The sequence below is a fragment of the Marmota flaviventris genome, chromosome 7 (assembly GCF_047511675.1).
Source record: "Marmota flaviventris isolate mMarFla1 chromosome 7, mMarFla1.hap1, whole genome shotgun sequence".
NCBI classification, from domain to species: domain Eukaryota; kingdom Metazoa; phylum Chordata; class Mammalia; order Rodentia; family Sciuridae; genus Marmota; species Marmota flaviventris.
The window spans coordinates 93,990,116-94,002,417 of record NC_092504.1 but is presented as its reverse complement, the minus strand read 5'-3'; the positions used below and the strand labels follow the sequence as shown (position 1 = coordinate 94,002,417).

At 36.0% G+C, this 12,302-nt stretch overlaps 1 protein-coding gene across 1 annotated transcript in view; it reads right to left on the bottom strand.

Moving 5' to 3' along the window:
- Positions 1-11,019, bottom strand: part of Cenpe (centromere protein E) — an 82,173-nt gene extending 71,154 nt beyond the window's left edge. The window contains exons 1-8 of the mRNA XM_071614846.1: positions 10,964-11,019; positions 7,736-7,827; positions 5,507-5,596; positions 5,266-5,384; positions 4,607-4,726; positions 4,129-4,210; positions 3,893-3,960; positions 3,748-3,813 (exon numbers count right to left, since the gene is read on the bottom strand). Of these exons, the coding sequence (XP_071470947.1) occupies positions 3,748-3,813; positions 3,893-3,960; positions 4,129-4,210; positions 4,607-4,726; positions 5,266-5,384; positions 5,507-5,596; positions 7,736-7,827; positions 10,964-11,019 (693 nt within the window). The remainder of the gene's footprint in view (positions 1-3,747; positions 3,814-3,892; positions 3,961-4,128; positions 4,211-4,606; positions 4,727-5,265; positions 5,385-5,506; positions 5,597-7,735; positions 7,828-10,963) is intronic.
- Between the last annotated feature and the right edge of the window lie 1,283 nt (positions 11,020-12,302).

Here is a 12,302-nt window from a genome sequence, read left to right as displayed (position 1 = left end):
GGAGAGGAACTCATGTGGAGCAGAGGAAGTACATTTCTTGTCCAAGAAGTGACATAACAAAAGCAGTGCTTAGATAAATTTCAAATTTGTATAACAGACTGAAGAAAGGAAGTCCAGAGTCATGAGGGCCAGGTTTCAGGAGATCAATGTAGTAATTCAAGAGAAACAAGGATTTAAATGAATATACCACAGGAATGTACCAAAATAAGAAATGAGACAACAGGACAAAGAGAAATACCAACAAAGATTAATTGAATTAAAGAGTTAAAATTGACAAAGCTTTCCTGGAAAAAGCAGAATAGTCACTACTGTTGTAAGAAATTAATTTTATATATACTGCAGTTTGAGATAACAGTAGCATGCATAATTCCAGCAATCTCAGAGACTGTAGATAAAAATAAATATTTAGCAATCTTCAACACAGAAATGGTGAAAGAATATCTGAGTATAAGAATCTGAAGTAAGAAAAGCCACAGAACACTCCTGAGTTTTTCTTAGAGGGCAGGAGAAAAGAAGACACAGAAGAGAATGGAGGAGTAGAGCTGAGAGAACCTAAATATTATCATCCCCACAAGGCCAGGAGACAATTAGGAAAGAGTCACCTCCAAAGAGCCAGAAGATGATTCTTCAAGGAAGACTTCTTCCCAAGAAGATTCTTACAGGAAGTGGGTAGGCCAAAGGGATGTCCCAGATAATGTCCAAGGACCACAGATAACAGAGCATTGAGGAAGGTGAGGATAATCACCAAATAGAGCACTGAATACATCAAGTGTATTTAAAAGAAAAAAAAAAAAAATCACTGGTATTGGAAGAGGTTAGTTTGTTTTTGTTGTTGTTATATTAAAACAACATTAAAGTCTACTAAAATAAGAGATACACTTTTTACACTAAAATAAAGTTAGAATGGAATAGTAAGAATTTGCTTTCATGAAATCTGAAAATAAATAAATATACTGTTGATTAATTTTTTTCTCTATAGTTTTCAAATCAAATAAGGTAGTCTTTTTTTTTTAATATGGCAAAGTCTTTACTTTTAAATTATTATCAGAACACCAAATAATAACATGTAACAAGTTCTTGAGTCCTATAGTCTAGTAATTTTGTTTAAAATAAACTAAAAACAGCCCAAACAAGTATGTTAGTATTCATTGTTCTAACCAAATAAGGTAATCTTAAATCACATCCCATATCAAGCTGAAGAATTTAGGCCTCGCAAAGCAATCCTTAGTGAGAAAAGTGAAGCAGGAGGTATCACAATACCACATTACAAATTATACTACAGAGCTACAGTAACAAAAACACCATGGTATTGGCACCAAAACAGGCATGCAGACCAACGGAATAGAAGACACAAACATATACCTAATAAACACAGTTATCTCATAGAAGAAAAAGGTGTCAAAACCAAAGATAGCCTTTTTAACAAACTGTGCTGGGAAAACTGGAAATCCATATGTAGTAGAATGAAACATAACCCCTATCTCTCATCCCACACAAAACTTCATTCAAAGTGGATCAAAGACCTAGGAGTTAGACCAGAACCCCTGCAACTGTCAGAAGAAAATGTAGGGGAAAAAAAAGAAGAAAATGTAGGTCCAACATTTCAACACGTTGGCTGAGGAACTGACTTCCTTAATAAGACTCTAAAAGCACAAGAAGAAGTAAAATTAAAAATAAGTAAGTGGGATGGCATCAAATTAAAAAGCTTCTTCACAGAAAAGGAAACAATTAAGAGTGTAAAGAGAGCCTACAGAATGGGAAAAAAATCTTTGTCACTTATACTTAGGTTAGGGCATTGATATCTATACAAAGAACACAAAAAACTTAACACCAAAAATACCACCACCACCAACAAAACCAAACCAAAAAACAAAGATACTCCCCCAATAACCCAATCGATAAATGGGAAAAGAAACTAAACAGATAATCCTCGAAATACAAAGGGTCAACAAATATATGAAAAAATGTTCAACATCTCTAGAATTAGAAATGAAAATTAAAGCTGTACTGAGATTTTCTCTTACTCCAGTCAGAATCGCAATCATCAAGAATACAAATAATAGTAAATGCTGGTGAGGATGTGGGAAAAAGGTATACTCATACATGTTGGTGGGATTGCAAATTACTGCAACCACTCTGGAAAGCAGTATGGACATTCCCCCCAAAAAACTAGGAATGGAACCATATAACTAAGCTATCCCACTCCTCAGTATATATTCAAAGGATTTAAAATCGGCATACTACAGTGATGTAGCCACCTCAATGTTTATAGCAGCACAATTCACAATAGGCAAGCTATGGAGCCAACCAACATGTCCTTCAACAGATGAATAGATAAAGAAAATGTGATATTATATAAACAACAGAGTATTACTCAGCCAAAAAAAAAAAAAAAAGAATGACTATGGCATTTGCCAGCAAATGAACTGAACTGGAGACTATCATGCCAAGTGAAATAAGCAAGTCTCCAAAAGCCAAAGGCAGAATGCTTTCTTTGATATGTGGTAGCTAATCCAAAACAAAGGAGGGGATTAAAAAAAAAAAAAGAATAGAAGGAAGATCAGTGGAGTAGACAAAGGGGAAAGAGGGAAGGGAGGAGAGATGGGCTAGGGAAAGACAGTAGAATGAATATTACATAACTTTCCTATGTACATAAGTGAATATATCACAGTAAATCTTACCATCACGTACATCCGTAAGATACTAATTAAAAAACAACAACAACAAAACAATGAGTAAATAGCAAAAGGAGTAGAGGGAAGGAAACAGGCAGAGGGAGGAGGGAAGAAAAAGGGGAAACACCAGAGACTGAATTAGAACAAATTATATTCCATGCTTTTATAATTGTTAAAATGAATCCTATTGTCATGTATAACTAAAAACAACCGATTACACACACACACACACACAGAGGAAAAAAGAAAAAAGAATTTGATGGAGAACAGATCAATAATGAAAAAGGATAGGGAAGGAGCAAGAGACAGCTATGGTATAGTGTAGCAAGAAGGTAATGATGTACTTATGTGGAGAAAAGGGAAAGTTTGCATAATGCTCAAGTTCAGTAAATATTTATTGCAATAAATATGCAATATGTTGGGGCTACAAAGATGAATATGACATCACTCTTCTCTTCAAGGGATTTATAGTCTACAACCTTGTTTATGGCCTGGGTGTGAAGCTCAGTGGTAGAGCATTTGCCTAGCATACACAATGTCCTGGGTTGGATCTGCAGCACCCAGCAAAAAACCCCAAAACAAACAAACACAAACCACCATTTATAATATAAAACATATATTTTTATTGTTTCTAAAAAAATAATAAAAAAGACCTGAATAATGTAATTTGTTTTACCCATTCTATCTAGTTTTTTGTTGTTGTTGATCACACAAGTCTGAGTTTTAATTAAAGAAAAAAAAATCTCCAAATTCCAAGATTACTTAAACTCTTAGATATGCATAAAAAACAATCTTACTTCTTTGGTGGTAAGAAAAAACTTCAACTCCTGTAAGCCTTACATCTAAATTTTAGGAGATGGTAGCCATGATATAATAGAAAGAAATATTCTCTAAATTCTTCCTACAACATTTCTGCTAGTAATCTGATATTTCTGACAAGACTAGTTAAACTGCCAATTTATACATACATTTTCCTATTTAGTTAACAGTTCTCATAAAACCAAACATCCAACAGTTAATGACATTTTGTTTTGGCTCCTATGGTACATTATTATGATTCATTAGTACTCACCAAATGGGACACCTTGATAGATCCTTCACAATTTGAAGGTTCACCTTTCTCTCTGCTTTCCAAAATCTAGACAGAAAAGGCAACTTGTAGAAAATTAGTGTATTCTTACTTTGAAAGATAAATATTGGGGGAAATAATTACATACCATCCTGAAAATAGTGTGAGAACGACTACTTCTTTGATTCATTTTTGTTATTCCATAATGTCTGTTCTCTGTAAAAATGAGTTATATTTCAGCTACATACATGTTAAAGTTTAAGAAAAACACTGATTTTATTTTAGCCTAAGTGCGATTTGAAGGCTATTTTATTTTAGCTTAACAATTAAAAATGGGATTATTGAAGTTTTTGTAAGCATTTTAAAGAAATACAGCAGTCTTACTTTCTCCTTTTGTGATCCACTGCAAAGCCATTTCTGAGGTATAGACCACTTCTTCTGTGAGATCAGCAACATACACATTCCTCTGAAACCAGTAATTATGGAAAGATTAGAAAAAAAGTCATTTATAAGTTTGCTTTTCAAAAAGATGGTATAAACTATTTCAGAACTTGAGGAAGTTAAAAAAATGGATTGATTATTCTTTAAAAAAATAGCAAACAACTCTATGAATAATCACAATTCACTGTGTACATCAAAGCCTACCATCTTGCTATTTTTAGGCACTTAATCTATCAGTACTTTAAAACTACACAGATTGCTGAAAAAATGGATCTCTCTATAAACACTTGAAAACAACAAACAAACAAACAAAAAACCATAGAAAGAAAAAGAAAACCAAAAAAAAGGAAATACTTTTAAAAAATATGCAGAGCAATTCCAATAAGTGAATGTTTTAAAGCCAGCTAACTCGAATACTCACATTGATGTCTTCCCGAATTATTAAAGGTTTCATTTTTTGAGTGTTACAGAGTAAATCTGTGATGATTTCATTGTATATCTCCATGTAAGACACCCGTAAGAGAAATTCTCTCTCAGGAAACTAGGAGGAAAAAAAATGTGTGAAAGCATCAGAAAGCATCCGTTTATGAAAATCTAATACTGAACGGGGACCCATTATTATTAAAGAGGTAAGGAAGGTAATAATCTTTGTAAAATAAATAAAACCCATGGTTCTGTGTTCATAACAAACATAAAAATACAAAAGCATTGTTTTAGAAACAATGAAAAGTATGCCATCATGAATAAGAGGAGACCACCCAATCCAACTCTCCTGACTCAAAGTAAAACCCTAATAAGAGATGCTCTTATTTTAATGAAAACACTAACTCAAACCCAACTTGTAACTAGTTGTGCATTCTGAACTTCTGCTTCTCTCTCTCTCTCTTTTTTTAACCAACATCTACTTTTTATGCAGTAACCTGTGGGGATAAAAGTGAACCTTGTGTTATGCCTTTTTTCCTATCTCATGGAACTCAAGAGATAAATGTAAATTTGCCTCCTTTTATCATTATAAAAGAAAACTCTAAGACTGCTATCCAATTATTACTATTTTTACTAGGAAGTTAGCTAAGTTATTACCTTCTTAATTTTTTGGAAAATGTCATGAATTGCCCTGGGTATAACTCCCAAACAATCTTCTGAACCCATCATAGTATGTGTTTTTCCTGAAGCAGTCTGCCCATAGGCAAATATAGTGCCTACAAAACAAAATACACACATGCAAGGATTAAAAATAAATCTACAGTGAGTGAAACTATCAATGCTTGTTGAGTAGATGCTCAAGACTAAAATGTTTCTACAGCATCAAAGGAATACAAACCATTGTAGCCTTGTATAGCAGAATCAATGATAGGTACTGCTATTTCCTCATAGACATTCTTAGTAGTTTCACTACTATGAAAGACGCGATCTAGGAAAACAAGAAAAACATAGATGTCAAACAAATCAACTGTGTTCTCACTCTGAATTAGTAATCACTCAAAGAAAAAAATTGTCAGGGACTAGGATGACAAGATATTTAAGAAAGTATTTTCTTCAACCTTTTTGTCTTCTGAAAATACACAAAGATAATGTGTTGGTCCCCATACAGAAAAAACAAGTCACCTAACCTTTGTGTTTTCAAATGGCAGTAAGGCATAGTGGTGCATATGGAGCTCTGGAATCTAAGCTGTGTGACACTGACCAAGGGGGTTACTGTCTCTGTGCCCCAATGTGTAAAATGGGCACATATTATCATCATTATTGAATTATTGTAAGTATATGGTTAATACCTAGGAGATATGAACCATTACTGTGCTTAGAATTAAGGGTAGCTTTTGCACTGATGAGTTTGCCCTCCTAAGGTTTGATTTCTTTGCTTTTGCTAGGACACACAAAAATGGATCTTGGTTTTAATGGTGGCTCACAGGAAATAGATGTGTAAATTGGGAGGGAAACATACTGATTTGCCGTGAGAAATTCAGTGATCATGCTGTTCTATCATGACCACATATCTGCCCTGCAGGCAGAAGTGTATGAGAAATCCAAGTGCCACCTGAAGGCTGCTCAGGTAACATGATTTCAGAATGAGGAGAACTGGTAGATGACTCAAATTTTAATGCCTCAGGCAGATGGAGGAGTCCAAATCTTTGATGACCATACGTAGCCACTAAAACCCTATAGTACAGGAGTCTGAATGCTTGGGTATCCCTTAATTTGGATTTACAATGCCTGGCACAGACTGTTTTTACCTTCTAAAAAAGTATGCTAAGGGGCTGTGGTTGTGGATATTTGAAAGAAAGCAGTAGTAAAATTGTAGTAACCCAGGGATAAAAGTGAACCCTGTGCTATGCTTTTTTTCCTATCTCATGGAACTTTCCTATCTCAAGGTAGAGTACTTGCCTAGCATGTGTGAGGCACTGGGTTCAATCCTCAGCACAACATAAAAATAAACAAATAAAATAAAGGCATGTTGTCTATCTATAACTACAAAATTTTTTTTTAAAAAAATTATGCTAATACCAACAATCATTTACAAGCAATCATTTCATCTTCTATACTTCTCTGCTGTAAAACATTACTTATTGGTTTTGTGGTTTAACACCAACACTTTTATTCATTCTTAAGATTATTGAGCAGACCTGTTTTTGTCTAGATTTGGAAGCAGTTCTGTTAGCATGAATAGAACAGATTGGAGACCAATTCTTCCACTTGCTGATTGTGTGACTCTAGCCCTCTATTTTGGTCCCTCATTAAAATGGGAAAGCAACAGTACCTACTGCATAGATTTGTCAGGAAGATTAAACAAGTATATTAACATGAACTGCTTAGAACAATGGCTGGGACATTATATATGTTCAGTCAATGAAGAAATCAATTTAGTTACCTTTAAGGCCTCAAAGTCCTTTTGGTATAGCTAGCCTTCGTGTTTCATTGTAGCAGAACCTTTTTTGGATTATTGGACTAAATTAGATCCTCCACTAAAAATTCCCACAAAGCTTATCTCATCATGAATTTAATGCCTTTAGATAAGCTCCACAAAAGCAGAGATGAGTCCCTGATATATTTTAGCAGATAAAGAAGAAACTTCTTCATTAAGAGTTTGAAAATAATTGTAAAAAGAGTATACTAAATTGAAAGATCTTAATGATGACTTGATACTGTACAATATACTTTGGTTTATGGAGTTTTATGCTATAAATAAATAAACGAAAGGAGAAAAACATTAGTTTCAGCTATAAGGTACTAAAATTATAACTGTGCTTTCAACATCAATTTATTATTATCTTTCTTTTCATCCATGATGGATAAATAATTTTTTTTGGTTCCAGTGAAGCAGTTTACAAATCTTTACTGATATACCTTTAGTACTCTTAATAGTAAAAGGATAACAGGCTTAACAGGCTAACTTTTTTTTTAGTTATAGATGGACAAAATATCTTCATTTTGTTTATTTATTTTTATATGATGCTGAGGATCGAACCCAGTGCCTCACATGTGCGAGGCAAGAGCTCTGCCACTGAGCCACAACCCCAGCCCAGGCTAACTTTTGATGCTACAACAAGCTTACCGAAATTGAAGGATTTACTCCCATCAACTTGATAAATAGCATTATTGTCAGTTTTCCAGTAAACTTGTGTAGCTTCTCCAAGTTCTTCCTCTCTAAAAGAATAAAAACACTACATTTTAGTATAATATAACTGATCACAGAAGTCATGTTATAGGAAGGATAACTTAAAAGATTTCATGTTCTAAAGAACATTTTAAAAGATGGTAACAACTAGCCAAGTGTGATACTGTATGCCTATAACACCAAAGACTCAGGAGGTTAAGGTAGGAGGATCACAAGCTTGAGGCCAACCTTAGCAACTTAGCAAAACCCTGTCTCAAAATAAAAAAATGGTAGTGTCCCTGGGTTCAATTCCCAGAACCAAAAACAACAACAAAAGATGGTTATAACTTTTATCACATATATAAGGAAAAGATGAAAAGTCCATGTTGGAAGTTTCAGAGTTCAACTCTCTTAATAGGGGTTTAGTGATCTCCAGTCTGTGGGAGGCCATCCTCGAATGTGATTTGAGTTACCTCCTTGGCTGGGTGAGAGGCGCTTAGACACAACTGTGTTAGAGCCTTCTTACCCAGCCAGGGAGGTAACTCAAATCACTTTGGAGGATGGCCTCCCACACCAGTCCTCTCATGGGAGTTTCCTTGTGAAGCCCTTCACTTCCAACTTCCCACCCAGTACTGGCAGCTGAAAGGATAGATTCAAAATACAGCTCTGCTTGTCATCCTTCCTTAAAAAAAAAAAAAGAAATAAAGAAAAGAAATTAGGAAAACTATCCTATTCACAATAGCCTCAAACAAAAGAATACTTGGAAATCAACCTAACAAAATAGGTGAAGGACCTCTACAATGAAAACTATCGAACACTAAAGAAAGAAATTGATTGAAGAAGACCTTAAAAGATGGAAAGACCTCCCATGTTCTTGGGTAGGCAGAAACAGTCAAAATGGCCATACTACCAAAAGTGCTACACAGATTCAATGACCTTCTTCATAGAAACAGAAAAAGCAGTCATGAAATTCATTTGGAAAAATAAGAGGCCTGAAATAGCCAAAGCAATTCGTGGTGAGAGAAGTGAAGCAGGAGGCATCATAATACATGACTTCAAATTATACTACAGAGCTATAGTAACAAAAACAGCATGGTACTAGAACCCAAACATATAGGCATGATTGGTCAGGAGAAAAAGCAGGAAGCTTTGGAAATGAGAGTTCTAGTCTTAGCTGGTACTGGGGTGGTTTTCAAGGAGCCATTTATCTTCTATGAACCTCAATTTCTCATCTGTAAAATTAGAGAACTGTATTAACTGATCTCCAAGATCAGTTTTTTTTCCAGTTTCACAGCATTATGATTTTTTGAATTTGAAATTAATATTTCCCAAACAGAAAGACTTAAGTATAATCAGGGCTGACATATAAACATAAAACAACAAATTCCACTGGAGTCAGGTGTGTCTTGTTGTTGTTTTAATTGCCAATTAGATAAAGGTGTGCATACTACCCAAACTGTCTCTATCCACTGAGTAGATATATAAAAGTAAAGATATTCAAATTTGGAAGAAAAAAATACAACTCTGATTATGTGCTATTGCTTCAAACCTTAAAAACCTTCTAGAAACTTATGAAATACTTAGCATGGCACAGGACACATGGACCATGTCACTTCTCTCTTCAACCTCATTTTCCTCTAAATTCCTGCATACACCTTAAGTGCCAAACAAATCAACTAATCTGAGGCTGTTCCTAAAATGATGTTAGCTTAACCTCTCCATACCTGGATTACCATTGTCCTTCCCTTCCATTAAGTTACTTGCTTATTCTTCCATTCATGAAAAGTGTCAGGACTTTACAGCCACCAGCCTGCCTCACCCAAACTGTCATCTCTGATAGGCTAATGACTCCTCGGGCAAACATTCTCCTCTGGGCCATCATAATGTATTGTAATGGCTTCTTTTTTTTTTTTTTTTTATTGTTGGCTGTTCAAAACATTACATAGTTCTTGATATATCATATTTCACAATTTGATTCAAGTGGGTTATGAGCTCCCATTTTTACCCCATATACAGATTGCAGAATCACATCAGTTACACATCCATTGATTTACATATTGCCATACTAGTGTCTGTTGTATTCTGCTGTCTTTCCTATCCTCTACTATCCCCCCTCCCCTCCCCTCCCCTCCCCTCCCCTCCCCTCTTCTCTCTCTGCCCCCTTTACTGACATTCGTTTATCCCCCTTGTATTATTTTTCCCCTTCCCCTCACTTCCTCTTGTATGTACTTTTGTATACCTCTGAGGGTCTCCTTCCATTTCCATGCATTTTCCCTTCTCTCTCCCTTTCCCTCCCACCTCTCATCCCTGTTTAATGTTAATCTTCTTCTCATGCTCTTCGACCCTACTCTGTTCTTAGCTACTCTCCTTATATCAAAGAAGACATTTGACATTTGTTTTTTAGGGATTGGCTAGCTTCACTTAGCATAATCTTACACCCAGTTAGAGAATGAGCTTCTTAAAAATAGAAAATTTAAAATCTTGACAATCTTATTTGTTAACAGACCGTAGTGTTTAATAACAATTTTTCAAATAGAAAAAGTGTTAGCATAGCATTTTGAGTTGAAGGCCAGAGGCTAGAAAAACCAAACTTAATATCTCTTCTTGATTTTTCTTTTGATAGCATTTACTACTCATATATCACCACTTAGCATTGTTTACTGTATTGTTTCCTCACACTAGGAGGAAAGATCCACAGGACAAGGATCCTATTATGTGTTTGAACTTGTGAATAAAAAAATCATTAGTAAAATTTGTTGAATGAATGGATGGATAAGGTCTTGAGCATCTACTAAATGCAATGCAAGTCCTTGCTCTCAGAGAGTTTAGACAGCTAGTGAAGTGTAAAACAAGTAACTATGACACGACTTCTCCAGGGCGAGGAGATCAGGGAGGCACCGATGCCAGAAAGGAAGTGCAGGGGACGGGTGAAGGTCTTTACTGTCAGCAAGTCCGATTAAGATTTAAGCGAATCCCGCAGCTAGGACGTTATCTTCTAGCTCTCTGATCCTTCCTGGTCACTTTACAGACGGGGAACAGTGGCACAAAGCGGGCAAACCGCGGAGTTACTAAGCAGCGGAGCCAGAAGGTAGCAACTCCAGGAAAAGCCAAGGAAGGTCTCTACCCTCCGACCCGGGCCGCGCCCGATGCCGCACTGGCGACCAGACCACTGTCGCGTCCACCTACCTGCTGCTGAGCGGCCGGACTCGCACGCAGACTGCCACAGCACCTTCCTCTGCCATCCTGCCAGCCTAGGTCCCAGGAAAATGATGAGGAAACTGGGAACCGCACCGCCGACACCCTGGACTCTTGGGCCGCCCCGCCTTTAAGTTTAAAAATTCCCAAACGCCGCATCTGATTGAGCCCCGGCCTCATGACGTCATGGACTGTTCCATTTGCAGCGCGGCGCCAGGGGGGAGGAGAGAGGCGCGCCCACCGCTCTCGAGTGGAGGGGGACTCTAAAGGTCTGGTTGCAGCCAGGAGTGGACCTTGGAGGCGGGGTCTGGGAAGCAGTTGCTTGGTAATAGGTGAAAAGGCTGTTATTTTCTAAAAGCCACTGAACACCTTCTCTTCCCCACCTCTCTCTATTTTTTTTAATTTGTTTTAATTAGTTACACACCACAGTACAATGATCTTGACATATCATACATTTGGGGTACAAATACCTCTCTTAAAGAGTTTGCAGTCTGTAGAAGAAACTAGGCAAAGATACGTAGTTTTTCCCTAACAGAAGAGAATTAACGATCTTAAAAAACGAGAATAAAAAACAGCCCTCCCACCACACTTACTTTTAAAAAATATCTCAGAGGACAAGGGTTGAAATTCACTGTCCCGTTCAGAAGTAGCCATTTGTGCTCCGTAGAATTTCTGCTTTTAGTTTTTTTCTTTTTCTTTATGTAACTTCCGTTTTCATTGGCTGTGAATTGCTGAGCTTAGGGAGAAGAATGAAGACTGGAAGAACTTATTTAGTAAGTAAGTGTTGAAACTTCTTTTAAATATATATATATATATATATATATATATATGTATATATATATATATATATATATATATATATATATATATATATATATACACACATAGACACAATATCTTTATTTATTTTTATGTGATGCTGAGGATCAAACCCAGTGCCTCACATGTGCAAGGCAAGCACTCTACCACTGAGCCACAACCCCAGCCATAGGTGCTGAAACTTCAATTAACTGAAGAGAGAAAGTGCTTTAATTATCCACCCCACCCGCCCTGCCCCCAAAGTGCTTGATTTTCCTTTGTTTTAAATATATGTTACAGAAAAGTACCAACATGGTTTTTGTAGAAGTTTCAGTCATTTTCTTGATTGATTTAGGGAACATCAAGAATTATCCACACTTTCCCTCACTAAAAACATGACCTACAGTTACTAATAATTGTTCATTATAGAGTTGAAAACTCTACTTCAATAGAAGTATTTTGGGAAGTCATTTGGCAATATTAATAAAAACTGAAGATTCAAATACTCTTTATGACAGCAATTATATTAAGA